The sequence below is a fragment of the Odontesthes bonariensis genome, chromosome 12 (assembly GCF_027942865.1).
Source record: "Odontesthes bonariensis isolate fOdoBon6 chromosome 12, fOdoBon6.hap1, whole genome shotgun sequence".
Lineage (NCBI taxonomy): Eukaryota > Metazoa > Chordata > Actinopteri > Atheriniformes > Atherinopsidae > Odontesthes > Odontesthes bonariensis.
The window spans coordinates 21,072,009-21,091,196 of NC_134517.1; the positions used below are offsets into that span (position 1 = coordinate 21,072,009).

General features: G+C 41.6%; 2 protein-coding genes across 2 annotated transcripts in view; one reads left to right on the forward strand and one right to left on the reverse strand.

The window, feature by feature from the left end:
- Nucleotides 1-6,419, forward strand: part of pde11a (phosphodiesterase 11a) — a 53,227-nt gene extending 46,808 nt beyond the window's left edge. Inside the window, exon 20 of the mRNA XM_075479626.1 lies at nt 2,861-6,419. Coding sequence (XP_075335741.1) covers nt 2,861-3,094 — 234 coding nt within the window. The 3' untranslated portion in view covers nt 3,095-6,419. The remainder of the gene's footprint in view (nt 1-2,860) is intronic.
- A 2,417-nt stretch (nt 6,420-8,836) lies between these two features.
- Nucleotides 8,837-19,188, reverse strand: part of agps (alkylglycerone phosphate synthase) — a 28,910-nt gene continuing 18,558 nt past the window's right edge. The window contains exons 15-20 of the mRNA XM_075479628.1: nt 18,840-18,909; nt 17,300-17,361; nt 16,512-16,601; nt 14,414-14,513; nt 14,225-14,282; nt 8,837-10,629 (exon numbers count right to left, since the gene is read on the reverse strand). Of these exons, the coding sequence (XP_075335743.1) occupies nt 10,508-10,629; nt 14,225-14,282; nt 14,414-14,513; nt 16,512-16,601; nt 17,300-17,361; nt 18,840-18,909 (502 nt within the window). The 3' untranslated portion in view covers nt 8,837-10,507. The remainder of the gene's footprint in view (nt 10,630-14,224; nt 14,283-14,413; nt 14,514-16,511; nt 16,602-17,299; nt 17,362-18,839; nt 18,910-19,188) is intronic.

Genomic DNA, 19,188 nt, shown 5'->3' on the forward strand with positions numbered 1-19,188 from the left:
CAGTCATTTAATGGACTGCAGCTATCAAGTGGCTCTTTGTTGCAGTTATTGTGGTGGGATGTTCCTTGTATATTGTTTCATATGTTTTGTCTTTAAGTATAATGCATTTGACTGTAATGTAAAGTGTGAGTCTTAGAGCTGAGCTTTGCTACCTATCTTTTTTTTTTGGGGGGGGGGGGCTGCCATTCACAAATGGCAGCCAGTCCAGGTGTTGTTTTGTAGAACAAGTACTTACATGACATGTTGTAGATGTAGTACTGACATAGCTCAGGGGAACTTTGGAGAAGAGTTTGAAATCTTTTTTACCATACAGACAACTCGTATTTTTTCATCCACATACCTTGAAGTGCCTATCTAGAGGTATCAGACAGCAGATTTTGGAATAAAACACAATGCCCACATACCCACACTTTTAAATGCCTGAATTTTTATTTTAGTGCCACAATACTATGTTCTATGTAGGAGTGTATGATGAATAAACAACTGAATATAGAATATATGTTTAGTCTAAGCAACATTTGCTATATTCTTGTCTCTTGTGTCAGAATTTCACGTGGTCTTATGATTGTCCATTGCCCTTCCAGTAGGTCTTTGGTGTGCACGTGCGTTTAGTGTGACAGTTTGTTCATTTAGGAAGCGTGTGACCCATGCTCAATCCATTTTTCATTCCTTTTTCGGACTATTCTGAACCTATTTTTTTAGAGTCATAAAGGACGGGCGGATGGGCGTAGTGCTTGTTTTAGGAACGATGGGTAATTGGATTCCGTTCGTCAGTTTGTTCACTGCCACAGCTTGTAAAACCAAGGTACTGGATTCTTGTTTAGCCATGACTAAGAGGCAGCTTATTGAGATGGATTCGTCAACTGCGAGACAAGGCGTGACATGAAGTTGTGAATCACACAGAAACGCACGTGATTTAGAAACGAGATGCCACCAGTAGATTGGGTAAAGATGGAAGAGAAGCCTCATTAAGCATCTACTGGGATTTAAAAAGTCATTTCATAGGGCTTTTCTCCTCTTTTCAGTCACTTAAAATGCAGCGTCAAAGAGTCCTAAAACACACTTTTTGGATCATTTCGATGATGTGTTGCGACACAAAGAATAATTAGACCGATCACTGTGAAGGTGTTTTGACAGCTGTTTTCTCAACAAAGTAATGTAAAAGCAAAACTCCATAGGCTGTGTGCCGCCAGGAAGAAGCTTCCAGACATCGAAGTCAAAGGGTTTGTCTTTTATATTGGTTTATTTATACTGGATCTACATATTTTCTTACATCTGCCCATCAGTAGATTTTGTTGTTGTTATGACTGACAAAAGGATATTCTGAAAAATTGAGACTGTTTGATTGTAGTTGGTGCATATTTTCAGTTCTAGGTATTTCACAGGCAGTCATATAATTGCCCACAGCACAACATACCGCAGTGGCTCTCACTGGCCGTAGCTGATGAGAAAGGCAGCTTTCGAGTTACAAGTCACAAGTCCCTTCTTAGCAACTATCATTCCTCTAAAAATCGTATCTGTGTTGCTTTAAGTTGCGCATTTTTAAGTTCTTGCCACTCTTTCTCATTCTGTGAATAGGGAACTATGAATATGCTGATCTGGCCCTGCCCATATTTCCACCCACCAGCAAATTCAAGTGGCCTTCCTTACTCTGACTCACCTATGCTATGCTATGGCCACTTCTTTGGAATAAAAGGCAATTCTCAAGAGGAAGACACTTAATTACACAAGGTTGATTGCAAGCAGAAGTGTCAGAACGGCAATGTATTGACTTTCTATTGTTTTCTTTTTTTTTTATTGATGTTTTTTTCAGTTACATGGTAAGAATAGCAAACAATGTATTCTTTTTCAGTATCTGCTCAGTCTTTTTTTTTCTTTACAAACAAACAGATAAATAAAACAAACAAAAAAAAAAACTACAGTCCAGCAACAACATACACATCAAGCCAGACTTACAACACCAAACCTAGATCAACAAAAAAAAACAAAAAAAACACAATATCCTAGGAAGTCTACATAGCATACATATCCTGTACCTGGAAAAAAAAAAAACAAACAAAAAAAAATATATATATATATATATATATATATATATATATATATATATATATATATATAAATATATATATATATATATAAATATATATATATATATATATATATAAATATATATATATATATATATATATATGCAGAGGTAGGTAGTGTCATCCTTACATATCCAGCAAAAGTGGACAAGATGGGAGATTTCCAGTGGCGTAAAGTTATCCTGCACCCTGTTATCATAGCTAAACGACACCATGATTTTCGGCGTTTTGACATTTGAATATTATTTGGAAGCAGTCCCAAAAGACACAATGAAGGGACTTTCTATTGTTTTCAACAATATTGAAACTGGGCTCCAGAGTCGAGGCTGCTAGTGCTAGTAGCTGCTTGCTGGCTCAACCAGTCAGACTTGCCTTTGCTTCTTATTTAATTGGTAACTCACAGTGTATGCACTTTAGCTGTAAAGCCCCACCTAGCCAGTCAGGACTGGTTTTCTCCAATGTTTTGCCCAAAACATTTGGACTGTCTGACCTCACCTTTCGGTGACTGTAGGTGGTGCTCTGCAGATTCAGTGCAGAAACCCTCAGACAGACAGTGGCATTGGTGGCTGATTTTGCTCAGGATGTCTTGTAACACATAGCCTACATTAGATCTTTTGGGCATGTTAACCAGGTTAAAATCTTGATTTTTGAACGTCTTCAAGTTTCTTTGGAGGAAGTACATTTAATAAACAGTTTTAACACTTTTGCATTTGTAACCAGCTGTGTTTTTTCTTGACTCACATCATTGTCCTTTCTTCTCTTTCTCTCTCTAGACTCTGGTCAAGTTGAGTCCTAAACTTCACCCGATGCTTGACATGATCAGAGCAAACAGGGCCAAGTGGGAGGAACTGAACAGGAAGAGACAATGTGGCCAGAGTGTTTCAGCACCTGCGAGCCCCTGCAGTGGCGACAACGCAGAAACCAGCGGCTGCAACGTGGCCAAAACTGGAAGCGCGCCCTGCTGCAGCGGCGACACTGATGGCACACCGTTGAAGGCAGCTAGTTAGCTTCTGCTGGCCACCTGATATCTTAGACCTGTTTTTTCCTAAATGCAGTCTGCAGCAGAGGCAGTGCAGTGCATGCAGAGGTTCTTGGGCTCTGCTCCTCTTCGCTTTTGCTACTAGAGTTGAGCTTTAGACTTGAGTGTGGCGCTATCATAGAGGTTTTTCCTGCTCCCTTCAGATTCCCTGTGCTGAAGGATGACAGAGCTGTGTTTGGCAAGCTTGTTGAAACAGCTACAAATCCGCTGATGACACCTTGTCAGAAAGAGAACAAACCACTGTGTCAACATGTCAAGGAACACCAGCTATCCTGGGCAATGCACAGATTTTTAACAAAAGACATGGGATGCAATGTTTATCTCTGCTGCGGTTTGTTTGGCTCTTGGTATCTTCTTGTTGCTCGCATTTTGTCTGGGGTAACAGACATTTTTTGTAAATCTGTAAATAGGCTATTGAGTTATTTACAAGTGCTGTTTTAAAAAAAACTAAAAAAAAAAATGTATGCATTGATTGGATTGTAGTGTGGATTTATGAAGTGGTGCAGAAACAGCAAGACCTATGACAGTGCTTGCAATGCAAATTTAATTCTCCGCTCCCTCCCTTCCTGTGCCTTGTTTTAGGATCCTAATGAAAAATGCATGGCCTCTTTGCTGAGGTTCTTATATAGTATGGAAATCCATGTAGATCCATGCTGAATTTCTGCCATAATTTGTAAAACCAATGACAGCAGTTATTTCTTGTTAGCCCTTGTTAGCCACTAAAAATAACATTTTACATATGAAGATATATTTTGCCCAGTTTTATAAATGCAGGTTCTCACCTCTCTCACACACACAAACACACACAAAATGTGCCTTGAGAAGTTGTTCTGATAAAAAATTCATTTCTGCAAGTCCTCAGCTCTACTGATTTATTACTGACAGCTTTAAGCTCGAACAAAATGTCACATTTTATTTCCAAAGCAGCAGTTAAACATTTTAAGAGCTACGCTGTGTCATCTATAAAGGAAGGTCTGTGCCACTCTCATTATTATCTGATAAATGTAGGGCTACTGTTGATAGCTGGTAAACTAAGTTTAGAGTTAAGATTATAAAAATGAGACATCAATTAGTCGAACTCTGACTAAAGGCAACAAAAACAACCTACATTTGCGACATTTCTTTTTGTTTTATTACTTTCTGTAAACCATGTATATTCACAATTTCAAATGTTCTCATCAAAGACTCCAGCAACATGCACAGCAGCATGCCTTATTAACCATCAAACAAGTCTGCATCATTGATTTGGTGTGTGGAGAGAGCGAAATACCATTTTTTCAAGGGTTTAAAATCATTGTAACACCATTTTTACACCTTATTTCAGCCTTGACACTGCATTGAGTCTCTTGTGAGTTTCTTGATTTTGTTTTCATTTCACGTTTGGTCATATTCATATTCTGGCCCCTGGTCCTACCCCTCCATTTTGCAGAGGTAAGGTACCCGTTTTCTTCTGGGGATCAAAGCGTAGTGGTCATTCAGTCCCTCAGCTATGATGTTTGGAGCCATTTGGATGGCGGTATGACCACCCTTACCTTTGCAAAAAGGAGGGTTAGAACCGAGGATTGGGCCGACGTGTCAGTATCTGACGAGCTGGAAGTGAGACTGAGCTTTTTTGGCTCTTAACATTAAGATGACACATGTTTGTGGTTTGCAGAAAGCATAAAATGCCAACATTATATTTTCATTTCACTTTGGCAACATTTGGCTTGGAGTTATGTGTTGAATTAGTTAAACCGACCATGAACCATTTTAAAGACTCGTAATTAGGGGCTTTTTCCTTGCTGAGAACCGTTTTCAGGCAGTGTGTTCTGGTTGGGTGATCTGATTAGAGATGGTGGGCAATGGTCTAATCATATTATGTAAACCCAATCCCAACCCTTGAGGTTTATTGTTTGTAACCCATGTGAAGAGCCAAATAATGAATTTATTGTGTCATTTGCAGATAGGTCATTAAATCTTGCGGGTGAATGAACTGAAATAAGTCCCATTCCAAACTGGTCTGTATGTCAGTTCTTGGTCAGTTGCCAGTGAATGTGCATGGACACACTCATTCCTCTGTCAGAATACACTCACATAGATCCAATTTTTTTTCTTGAAGCCAATAGCCCATGCAGACTGAAGTTAGCACAAGATAACCGGTGGCCTAATAATCAACAGGGCTTCATCAGTGATTTGCTCACTGAACATATCATACTGATATGTTGATTTGTTTTTCATCAGTTAAAACATCATAAATGCGACGGCCTTATTGGAGATCATGAGGAAAAAACACGTTTCAGCCACGGTTTACGCTGCCTTCAAATGGAACTCCTCAGCTCATGACTGTGACATGAGAAGTCAGGGACACCTCTCGTGAACTCAGAGCTCTCAAATGTCCAAATACAAGCTTCTGAATGCCACAAAAGGTGGTCGTTTGTTTGAACTCCTGGCAAGACAGTTCGAAGGCACCGTCAGCTCTGTGAGGACGGAGCTCTGGTCAAGCACAAATCTTTTTAACTCATTGCTTCCAGTGACTTGAAACATATGTCTTCTTTGGATAGAGTCAAGCTAGCTGTTTCTCACTGTCTCCAGTCTTTAGAAAGTGATTACGTATATATTTCCAAAAATGGCAAACGCTTGCTTTAGTCTTTTTTCTGGCCTGTTCCTCAATGCTAAAAAATAAATGCTACCAACTGAAAACCCGAAGACTGACACACTGACACATGTAGTACTTAAGTGCCCATGTAATATCGAAGCTGTCTTTGATATTATCGTTATTTTAATTGTTATTACAAGCATTATTTTTTGGGTGAGAGTATGCCTCATGGATAGTGTTGTACCTTTGTTACCTGGAGTTACAAATGTGACTGTGCACATTGTGTGGCATGGATCTGTGTGCTCTATTGTATTTTAGTTCAAGAACTCAATTGAACCAGAAAAAGTTTTTGAATTGCATGTTTTCTGCAGTTTTAAATCCAACCACTTATGTAGCAAACAAGTGAGCCAACAAATACCTCATATTTTCACCAGTACATACTTTATCTCGTCAGACATGCATGACTTAAATTCTCTTGCATCATGTTGCGTGGGTTAAGTGTGAATATTGCCGTTCTATTTTTCTATTAGGTCTCCACATGTGGGCAACTTTCTTTTTTTTTTTTTTGCAATGTAACCTGCTTCTTCTGTTTATTTTTTTTTCCTCTCCCAGGTTGGATTTATTCACGACAGGCTCATCTGACAGAAACTCAAGGCATGAAAAGGCAAATGTGCAATGTTTCTGTTCAGAGTTTAAATAAAAAAATATATATCAACATATTTATGCTACATGTGATCTGATTTTCTCTGGAATTAAACTCTACAATGGTGATTCATTTTGCCTCTGTAGTCGAATACAACAAGTAATTATAATTTAGCCTTCTGCTTCAAATATACATGGCATTACATGTTTTTTCTATGTCTTAAAAATATATATTGTTGATTATTAATTTTCAAGACGGCTGCCCTTCCTGAGTCTTTTTCTGCTTGAGGTTTCTTCTTGTTAAAAGGGAGTTTTCCTCTCCACTGTCACCTCATGCATTCTCAGGAGGGGGGAATGGATGGAAAGGAAATTTCCATGTGATTGGTTGGTTTACATAACTGTCAACTGTTTTTTTGTTGGTTTTTTTTCGAATCGGCACTGTCTCAACTGGACTAATTTGGATTTCAATGAATTTGATTTTAGCGGATTATTATTGCATTACAATGACCTAGATTAGGTTGAGTTTGAATTGGGACTTCATGTTAGAAGTGCCATGAGATGACATTTGTTCTGATTTAGCAGCAAATAAATAAAACTGAATTAAACTAAATTAGTAAAACATTACTTACAAATAGAAACATCAGTAATCCAATAACACACATAGCGTAGACGTTTTTCCAAAATTACTTTTAACATTTTAAGTACATTGTTCCTCTTTATATGTGCATCCCTGACAGGATCAGTGAAACAAAACTGTGAACGCGTTATTTGAAGTTAGCCTAACATCATTATTAGAATGGCCTGTAAACACCAGAACTTTCTCACTTTTGAACAGTTTTGGCTGTGTCTATCTGCACGTCCCACATGGAAAAGAATCATCATTGACATGAGGAACTCCACAGGATTGGGTCTGCACTTATCAGATCAAAGCACTGACATTTTCTTCTCTTTTTTTTACCAGAACAGATTCAACCCCAGCTAATGTGCTGCTTTTAGTCTAACTCCAGACTTCAACCTGACAATGAGGTAAACAGTAGAAATCACAAAACTGCAGAATAGACTTGGTTACAAACCGTGAAAAGAATCCTGGTTCAGATGAGACCAAGATGCATTCATCTCCAACATGTTTGTGGTGAACCTGTTTAAGACGATCACAGTGAAAGGAGTGGGGATTATAATATGGGGCTGCGTGAGTGCCAAGATTTTGGGATGACAACAGATGGCATAAAAGAATATCTGTGAATGTTACAAAATACTGTCTGACTAGATGACTCCCAGTCTCCAGAAGCTCTGTAGATGAGGATTAAAAGATTTCAATCACACAGCCAAGATAAGAGTAGAACGTTTAAAGAAAACGAAAAGTGAAACCATGACTTGGTGGACTGTAGGCCCATTTCAATCAAAGGCATACAGATCATATATAGTCTAAGCCAGGGCTTTCTTTCTTTTTTTTTTTCAAAGAGCTCATATCATTTTAGCAGTTTTTCCTTTAATTTCTTTTCTTTGTGATTCCACAGAGGCTGCACACTATAGTAGAAATCAAAGGTGAGATGACTGAGAAAGAGAGGTGGAAAGATAACTCTGGGAAAAGCTCGACCAATCAGACCTGTTTACAGTGACAAGGCCCACCTAAAATGACTGCGGGGATCCACACTTTTAATATAGTGAAACTGAACTGTTGCACAGTGGGTTTTCTTATTTGTGTTGCTCACTGTACTGTAACTAAACGATTCACGGCTTTGTCTCAAAGTTTCTATTTCTCCAAGTGCAGTGCTGACCTCATGTGGACATGTGCGTCTTTACACACCATTTCGATCTCTCAATGAAATACAGCAGATTCAAGCACATTCCATTGAGATATATCTGGATTCATTAGAAAGGCAAATTGCAGGACATGACTGATGATCTGAGAGAGATGAAAATATAAAGAAATTGTAAAACCTGTGATAGACTAACCAGTCTAATTAGATATAAGCTGAATTCTTAATCCCTCACATATTATCTGTGTCTGCAGAATTCATTCACACAATCCTGGGTATAAACCACAGCATATCAGCTGCAGTTCATTTCCTCGCTCAAGGCTGAGCTCTGCTGCCGAGCTCTACTGCCGAGCTCTGCTGCCGTTGATGGGTGGCTATGACGTCAGCCAGCAGTGTGTGGGCGGCTGTGTGGGAGTGAAGACGACTCCCAAATGAGCCCGTGTGTTGGAACAGACAATAAATAAATAAATAAAAAGCCTGTCATGAAGCGAAAGACAGGCTCCGTTAAACTCTGCCGTACAGGATTACCCTGAGCTCTGCATGGCACAAGCAGAGGCAGAGCAAACAGAAACCTGCTCTCAGGCTCTCGCTGACCTTCCCCAGCATGTCTGACAGTATAAATCAGAATGACCACTGCAGAGCTAGACTGGAAATGTTGCATGAGATAAAAACATTTCTGCCCTATGAATAATAATGCTCATGCACTATGGAAGGAAAAAAATAATCAGGGGGAGTGATTTTAGTTCAGTTTATTGCACAAACAGCATTGACAAAATGTACTTAGATGTTACAATGTTGTTAAGAGAAGTGGAAAATAGACCCAAAAACTAAATTTGAAAGAAAATTTTTTTGGGAAAAAAAAAAAAAAAAAAAAAAAAAAGGTACAGTCATAACGTTCAAAAGCTCTCACACATTTTTTGACACGTGGGGTTAAATGCCAGGTCCCATTTGTAAGTCTTATTTGGAGGAATAAAAGGACACAAGAGGTCCTTGAAAATGTGAAGCACAGATCAGAAAGATAAAAAGATGAAAATTTCTTCAAAGTGTGTGGTTACATGGTAAAAGTCCAGTATCAAAATGTAGCACAACACACTACCGTTCCAAAAGCCTTTTACAAACTATACAAACACTAAAGACTCTACTGTTGAAGGTGCTGCAGATTTTTTTCTTTTCTTTAAGGAAGGAGGGGCTGGGGGTGCCAATCAAACAATTATGGATCAGAAAAAGTAATCAGTATGAGCATGATTTAAATCAGTTAAACTGAAGGTTTCAGCATGTGTAACAGTCGAAGATTTACATGTAAGAGCTCAGAAGATGGTTAAATCTTTGCATATAATAATCAACAAAGTAGAATTAAGTTGTGTATGAGGTTACAAAATGACTGTGAACGTGGCGGTTATGATATCAAACACGTTCACAGTACGTTTGCACGATCTAATGGATTGAGTCTTTGGTACGATGTGAGCACCGCGATCCAGAGGCCTTAAACTGAAAACATGGTCAAACTGAAACAAGCGTGTTTGAAATGGCTTTTCTTTTTTTTTTTCTTTTTCTCCTTTTCCACTTTGCTTTTTCAGTAACAAACCGTGCGGGTTAAACGCTTTCAGTACAAAAACTAAACACACAAAAGCACATCTCCCTTTGCAGTCATACTGGACAATCGTAGGACCGCCGTCAATTTTGAAGCACAAAACAAGGGTTGAGTCGGGTTCGTCAGAAGAGGCACGCACAAACACACTCAGTCCAGATACAAGTCTCTTATGGCAACAGGTCGGTACAACAGAAGGCAGGAGGGCAAGACGAATAGAAGACACTGAGGACCGTCAAGACTACTTCTCTTCACAAAGGGACTCACTGAACACAAGTGTGCAGAAGGAGATGGGAAGGCAGACAAAAGCTTTAGAAAGCGCATTCACCTAGAAATGACCACTAAAGAGGTGCTCCCACACACACACACACACACACACACACACACACACACACACACACACACACACACACACACACACACACAATAGGAACATGAAAACAAGTGCATTTTGCTGTTGGCAAGAATGTTTAAAGAGTTGATTAAACAAAAGCAAGTATGACAAACATCAAAGTTTTGCTGCATCAAATTGCGTCGTGGTCGTCGCGTGAGAAGCCGAGGCCGCAACAAAACAGTATAAATGACCTTCAACAAAAATGACGGTGATTGTTACAGCAGATAAGTGCATTATACAGTAAAAGAAAAGGTTTGGGTGAATCATTTAATGGCACCGAATCACACATTTGATGTAGAAGACGATCTCTGTCCGTTCTACATTCACATTTAGTTTCTGTTAATCCGAAAAAATGGACAAGATTCTTTTTCGGAAAAAAAAACAAAAAAACAGGTGAGATAGAGACTGACGGGAGCAGAAACTTAGAGGAGGTTCCTGTTGCCGAAGATGTTATTGGGGTCCACGTAGTCCTTGACAGACTTAAGCATTCCAACGCCGACATTGGAGACGGTCTCTCTCATCCACTCCTTCCGAAGTTTTCCCACTGAATGACATAGAGAATATAAAAAAAATAAATAAATAAGCAAACCAAGGAAGACGACCATGGGGGAGAAATGGAGGAATCGGCATGGCTGATTGCTCAGCAGGCTGCTGGGAGCCAATCAATCTTGTGAGAGTGAGTGAATAAACAGAGGGTGATAAATGCTTTTATTCAGAGAGGAGAAATGTTTTGCATGGCATGATTTATGGAGCTCAGCAGACTATCAAACTCATTAGGCTCTGTGTGTTCCCAAAGGAGGGGCCGGCTGGCGACTGTAGCGGTCCGTCCCCAGCTCCCTAACTCCGTGGAGCCACCACTCCTCTCCAATTCCCTCCCTCCCGAGTCACCGAGAACCTTTTTTTTTTTTTTCTTCCTGTGTGTTTCTGTCTCATTGTGCACACAAGCACCACTCCAGCTGACCCACGAGGGTGTTGTGCTTCGCTTTCCTGGGCACCGCTCTGTGCCCCGACATTGGCCTGATCGCCACGAGGGCGCCAAAGCCAATCACAGAGCCCCACACAATGGTCCTTTGTCAGAGTGACTTTGGCCGTCTGCCGCACCTCATCATCCCACCCAAACCCCCGAACAGGAGGAGCGAGAGTGGCTTCGGCATGAAGCCTGGTGAGGGTGGCCATAACTTCACCAGCTGTCCTCTCTGACATACTCCACAGCGTCTGTGCCCGACAGCAGAGTCTGGAGCCAGAGACAGGGCTGGAAACCTTCCGTTTGTTCAAATCGTAAAACAAACCCCAGAAACTTCTATCTCTACAGTGCCAATAAAGCTGAATACTTTAGAATATTCAACTGCTTTTAGTTGATTTTTTTGGTCAGACTTCAGACTAAAAAAAAAGTCAAATCTGTGACTCAAAGGTACTGAAGATATTTTGCCAATAGCCGAGTCAAAAATAGACCAAAAACAGACCAAGGTGGCTTGTCGAGGAATAAAGCTGTTACTAAGCTCAGCAAGCAACTGTCTCAAGACCCCCCCCCCCCCAGTCCAAGTCTTTCGGTGTATTTTTTTTAAATTCGACTGAATGCACATTATAGAAGGAAGAGGAATTAATGAGATAGAATATCAAGCAGGATGGACACAGGAGTGTCAGTTTATATCCTGCATCTGTGGTCACATGTTAACATAAAGTACATTATCCTTCCAGGGCAAATTTATTCACCATAATTGATCCTAATTAATTGCCAAATTGAAGAAAAATGCTCAAAATTCGGTGGTACTTGTTGCTCGAAAAGCATTTTTTGAAATTTTGAAACATTGATTAATTGTACCAACAGAATGTGTTAATAGACAAACTGCCGTTTTACCTTTGACTGCCACCCGTTTTTGTTTTCTTTTATGCAGCAGAGTTGGGTAAATGTTAACTTTTGGAGGTCATGCCAGTGTTGCAGAAACGCTCGATATCTTCATTCCAAAACTCACAAAGATAGATGTGAGAATGGAGCAGCTTGGGACAGGTGCTGTTCGCTCAGAAAACAGTCAGAAAGCAGCAGTGCAATAGCTTGAGATTAGATATAAGAGCCTGAAACGGTAGGCTCTATGATGGGAGTGTTCACGCAACTTCCTTTGCCTTTTTCCTGATCACATGCTTTTCTCTGCATCAGCAGCAGGGAGCCCCAATGTTGACAGGGCATGATGAGGGAAGGGGCCACCCTGACGCATTACAGCGCCACGTTATCAAAGTCCAGCCAGGAAATCCAGACGGGGATCAGCCATGAGGCCAGTGAGGCCCCGTCTCCTGACAAAAACTGGCCAGACAGCAGGGTCACCAGGGACTCTGATACCACACAAACATCCAGATGGTGACGGAGGGACCAATCAGCTGCTGCCCAGTAACTAAGACAGTACCCAGCTCTCTACCACCCCCCCCCCCCCTCCTCTTTACTTCTTCCCCCTTTTACCACCTCCATCCCTCCCTCCTCGAAGGAAAAGGAGAGAAAACAGAAGGTGCTGGGACTGCATCATTGCCTCCATCACTGTGATAATTTACACATCTATCTTGTCATATTCTCTCTTTCTTGCTTGCTATTGCAATCAATCTCACCAGGCTTGGTCTATGCAGCTGAGACATGCAAAGCAGACCAGGTAGCTATTTCAGAAATGACTTTTTTTTTTTCTTAAAAACAGAGTGATATTTCTCCTGTGTGGAAAAGCCTGGGGAAGTTCAGGGCGTGAGGGGGAACGTCTCTAAATCAGGTTATTCTTTTTTGTCTCCTGAGCGCAGTGACCTGTGTGGAGGAGCAGCGGGCAGAGTTTGTGAGATTGAAGCTGTGAAAGGCCACAAAGTGAGGTGATGATGCTGGGTGCCCTCATACAGCGAGGGCAGCAGAGGCTCAAGAGGAGCGCCGACTCTCTCTGACAAATGGGGGTCAGCGCTTGACAGGCAGGGAGAGGAGGCAGCCCTGCGTTCCTGAGATATGGCCTGGGCGGAGTATTGGCTGAGAAGCTGTGGTGCAGGGTTGATAGATGGATGGCGCTCCTCGTGACTGATGTCGGACAACTCTTCACCGCTGCGACACTGGCGACCTAGTTAAAGAGGACGCTTCTCCCGATGTTCTGGCTGTAATCAAATCTAAAGTGTTTATTTCTGAACTTCAGAAATTGTTGTTTTTGTCAAAAAGCAGTCGACACGTGGCGGTGTTAGCGGAGCGTCCCGCAGAGAAAGGGTCAGAGCGCTCTACACGCCCAGATTCCCTTTCGTTTGCCCACGCAAGCACAACAGTGACCTGCTGTAAATACAGGGCCACAAAAATGTATATTTCCTCCAGTGCCCTCCCACCTCACCATCCTTGACTACATCTGTTTTGTTTGATGCACAAAACCCAGCGAAACAAGCTCCATTTGTCAAGCACTGATTGTGGGCAGACAAACCGGCCTGTCTGCGCCCAGATAGTGAGCCCCACTGTTATTAATCACAATTACAGAGTGGGCTTCGCACACACAGGAGCTGCATCAATATCCCCCCCCCACCCCCTCCTGGAGCTGCTCAGGGTGGTCGGGCCACCGTTTGGAGGTCAGAATACAGCCAGCGATAACGGCAGCATCATTTACCCCAACCCGCTGCCTCCTTATTATTAGCAATCTTTTAATTTTGAACCCGTCCCCGCCTTCAGGAGAAATTGTGATTTAATATCGCAGCTGATTCACTGCATACTGTTTTTGACAGGTGTGATGAATAGCCTGAAGTGATGTATGAAAACAGCGAGGCGGATGGCAATATAGATAAGGCAGCCATTTCGGTTAGCCCTGATGGGGCCCAGAGAGTTGTTTCGCAGCCCTTCCCTGCTCACGTTTCATTTGGTCACTGCTGAAATGAACAAATAGCAGAATCATTCATCTGAGCAGTGGGAAAAGATGCTGGACATGTGAAGGAAACAGTGAAAGATCTCAGACCAAATGCACATTTACAGCACGAGCATAGAAGTGCGCGCTGGGAAAGCAACTGGTTTTTATGACGAAGGCGACGCAGGTGAAGGTACTGATATCACACTGTTCAATTCAGTGTGCTTTTTCTGAATGATCTAAACCTGCTCTGTGCAGTGTGAGAAAGAAGGCTTGTTATTCCAGTAGGAAATTAAAGTTCGGTACCTCCGTGGTGATGTGACAAGCTCCCTCCATTGGCAAGGATCTCTTCTCTAGCTGCATGCTGCAAAACACAAAATAAAATACATTTTTTCATTTTATGATGCCATATTTCAGCATTCCCTCCACGGGTCGCTGGATCTTTGAGGAGGACAGAGGATGTCACAATGTTTCTGAGAATAAAACTCCACCCACCTCCACTTGTTCATACACATGCACTGGATCACCGAGTCCCCTGTAGTTGAAGGCAAAGTAAAAGTAGACACAGGCACCGGCGTCATACGTCTGCGTCACCCTGCACGGACAAAACGCGTTTAAAGGAGCGGGAAAAAAAACTCTGAAGATGTAATCTAAAATAAAGGGCTCGTCTTTTGTCAGGACCGTTTATGTTTACCAGAAAGCAAAGAGAAAACTTAAGCACAGGCCCCTTTAATTACAACACTGGCATACATTATATAGTAATCTAAATCGCATTACTGAATCATTTGAGCTGTATTAAAGAAAACAATTTAAAAAAAAAAGCTGCCTCTAATCAAAATGCCGCTTGAGTTCAGGTGCAATAGCCTCCGAGTTAAAATGAAAATGCTCCTTCAGTTTGAATGCTGGATCTTTGGCCTCCCTCCCTGCGGAGGAGCAGGGTGCAGAGCCCTTGTTCATTTGACATGGCCCATCACCTGGCACTCTGACTGTTCTAGAGGTTAAATGGACAAATCAATCATGTGACAGACTGCAGCCGGGAAATGAATGGCTGTAGCATAATCAGGCTGAGGCCTAATCTGTCCGCAATCTGCGAGCGGCAGCCTGGTGCTCCTCAACCAGCTCGCCGTCTGTCTGTCACATTGTCCATCCGTCTGTCTGTCTACATAATTCTGGCTCACTCAACAAGGACTGGGTTACTGCCTGAACACTTTGCGTTTGGAATGAATAAAATATCAAAACAATTGTCAAACAAATGGTAAAAATCAAGAATTGTGTATGCTTAGATGTTAGTGTTTTTGGTTTATACATATGCCAAAAACCAGTGAAAGTGAAAGTCTTTCTTTCTGTTCGTGTTGAGACGATGAAAACATGGATGAATTTAGTGACATTCTGAAAGGCTGACATGTTATTTTCACAGTTTTTACATATCTAAAAACAAAGTACAAAAACATGTGACGTATGGATGTTCATGACAGCACAATTAGAGTAAGACAGAACAAATGTGGCTCGTTTGGAAGGGTTACCAGGAGAAAGATTCTACTTCTTCTGGCCTATGTGTGCCGAGCTGCATCGAAACAAACCACACGACTTCTGGAACAATGGTCATGATATAAATAAGACTAAAGCGGAGATGCTTGGCCATAAAGTACGGAACAATGTTTGGTGAAAACCAAACCCAGCACATAAACACAAACACCTCATACCAGCTGTCAAGCATTGTGGCAGAGGGCTGATGATTTGGAATTGCTTTTGTCGCCACAGGACTTGGGACACTTTGCAGTCATCGAGTTTACCATGAACTGAATGACTTGGCTGAAAATAGGTCACGCAACAGGACAATGATCCAGATACAAACTCAAATACGTAACAGAAAGGCCTGAAAAAGAAAATAATCAATGTGTTGCAACGGCCCTGTGAAGAGAGCCGGGCATAAACCCATGCCAACAAACTTCAACATACTAAAGCAATACTGCAAAGATGGGTGTGACAAAATTCCCCCGCAAGGATGTGAAAGACTGATAACCTCAAACAGAAAACAATCATTTCAAATTATTACTGCAAAAGGTGGTTTCAAAAGCGACTGAATCTACATTTTGGCTTAGTTTTTGTTAAATAAACGATGCCAGTGTGTAATATGCCACGTGTTCATCTGTGGTGGCTTTTACCTCATTTTAAGACTTGGCAATGACCATATTATCATTTTTCTAATTATGTTATGATATGCAAAACCTTACGACTTAAAGAACAATTTAAAATCTTACAGCAAGCACAACAACATTATTTGTGCAAAGGGTAAATCTACTTCTTGACTTTTTTTTTTATGACATTTCGTATTGTTGCTTTGGTCATATGGCTTGTTTATATAGTCTCATATCAATGAAGAACAAACAGACTTGAGAGTGAAGGCCTCAGACAGGGTATAGAAATCGGAGAGAAAATGGGAGTGATCTTTTCATTTTGATTAATTGATTGATTCATTTCACAATTAAAAACATGATATGCAGGCATTATATTTGCACCAGTGTTACAGCTTGCAATAGGCAATCAGTATTGCTTTTGAATTTGTGTCAAAAATATTCTTATTAATTGTTACCTGCAAGTGGATAATGGTGGAAACTGAACTCCTTTATCTTTACACTCTCGAACGATGCGCGCCTTTACATTCCTGCAAATGTCCAACACCCTGGAAGTAAATGTAATGAAAGATTTAATAATTCATGACTAAACAAGATGACATTGCATGTAGCTCCTGAAACATTTTTGTGCATTTAAAACATAACAGTGTTGTGCATGAGGAACAGAATTAATCAAATAGTGGTGCAAAATGATCAAAATCCAGAAAGTGGCAAGGAGGCCAAGCAGGGGGAGGGCGACAGACTGACTAACACGACGACCACTGTGCGACAGATTCCCACTGGTGTGGAAATGGCCGCCAGCCCTAAGCATGTGCAGCCGTGTGTGCACTGTGGAGGATGGGGAGGAGGATGGGTAATGAGCCGGGCACATATGCTCGCCTCGGTGCCTGATCTCTTGGTCTTTCCCGTCAGGCATGTTACACAACAGGGAGCTGCACGTGCTGCTGTTTGTTGCGCGAGAAAGCCAGATGACGAAAACGTGTCCAAAAAAAATGCAGATCGCACAACGCGGATGTGAGGTGACCTGCATGTGACAACGTCCCCATATAGAACAAATAGTCAAAGGCCTGTGTCCCCTGTCAAATGTATGTGTCAGTAATGGCAGAGCTGTAGGCTGAAAACTACAGCTCCACAAGCACAGTCGTTTAAAGCAGAGGTGAGGGTGAATGCAAATGACAAGAGGCAAAGAGAAATAAAAGAAAGGAGGGGAAACAGGAGCAGGAGGAAAACAGTGGACTGGATTTACCTGTCCCAAGGCACAGAGGTTTCAAAGGACTCCCCGATCACATAGTAGTCCATCCCCAAGTCCTGGTTGGAGGACAATACCAACATTAGGAGGCTGATAAGTTAATACATTCAGCACATTTGCATGCAAAAGCTGAAAAATATTTTTGACTCATTGGTTGAGGGGATTAAAGGTGAAAAAAGTCCACCAGCCAAATACAATTTCAGTCTAGCCAAAACTAGAGTGACTTTTTTTGGTTTCCGTTTCAGTAAGTCTCTTTAATGTGAGGCATTATGTTGCACACAAAGTTGAGAAAGAGCTAAATCTTGAGCAAAATTATTCTCTTATTGATCAATAGTTACTCTGGGCAAGCCTGAAAACAGGTCTGGATCTCAAAGCTCTGCAGAATGCGTTTGCTGTGAAATACATTAGATAAATCAAGGATACACGTTCATTCAAAGAAAACAATTATGGATGTTTCATAGATTTAATCAACTCAATCCAACTCGTCAGACCCCTCTCTACTCTGCAAAAAACCTTCTTCCATGAATGCACAGTCCGTGGTTAGCTGTATTCCCCAAAGTCCTGCTCCTATTCTGCATATGGGTGGGGGGGGGGGGGACGACTAATGCTGTGCACACCAAAGAGAGAAGCAGTGCACCAGAAAACAACATCAAAATGTGGCGCAGACTCTCAGCATAGCTTTTATGTTCATCACAATTACCCGCAAGTGTGGCGGGGAGATGCTTTTGGAACGTGACTAGATGCATCAAATCAGGATACACAGTTAACAAAGGTTTCACGCACCACCCAGTAACCTGTTCAAAGCAGAATGTAGGCTCTGACCTTATTGGGAAACAGTAGCATTCCAATTTAAACTTTAGTACAGACTATGGAAGAAACATCTCTCTACGGTATCCCTATGAGGTCTTTAGAAGCCTCTTTCGTTGCTAGCTGTCTGTAGATCAAAGGAGTAATGATGTACAACATATCTACAGAAAGTTAAAAGCAGATAAATCTGTTCCGACAAATGTGTTATGCGTTACGCTCAGTTTTAGAAGGACGGTGGCTTCAATCGTTTTGAAAATGCAGATGTAATGCTATGTTATGAAGTCATGCTGTCACAGCTCCATGATGGTTGTCCTGCACGTGGTGAAGCGAGAATATACCAAAGACTTCTTCTTTCTCAAGAAGAAATGCACAGATGGCGTCGAAAAATTGGAAGTAAAACCACAACAGAAAGCTGTCAGTAACACGGTTACTGAAGTAAATGTAAAAGCCCTGCTTGGTGATGTTTTTGTGATCATCAGAAAGGCCTCTAACGCGACTGACCTGAGTCAACTCTCTATTGTTGTTCTGTCAGTAGCCACTGTGCTCTCCTGCCTCAGTGTTGGACACACTGACAACAACTGTGACCAGATCAAATCAAAGACCTCCTGAGGTCATATTCTGCAGCCTTTCATGGTTGCTCACTATCCTATCTGCTGTCAAACTGCAATCACCCCGCCCGCCCCACCTGCCCGTTAGCTCAGTCGGAGAAAAAGCCAGAGAAGTGACCCACCCGGAGGTAAGCGATGACAAAGGTCAACATGTAGCCCCTCTGCCCATTGTCCTCTCCAGCTGCCAGGCCCCTGGAAAGACACAACGGGGTTAATATTTAACAGCTCTTTTCTTTCAGCTTTGTTGCTCAGACCGCTCCCCCTCACAACAGCTGTCTTAAGGCCTGTCAATCCAACAATGTACAGATCAATGCCGATGTGCTCCGTGCGTCGCCACAGGTCAGCCGCACATCTATCACCTGCAGTGGGTAATCACATTTTCATCTAACATCCAAACTAATCAGGCCAAGCTCATTAGAAAATCACTACATTGATTTTTCACCCTTCTTCCTGTTTCCCAACACCAGAGGA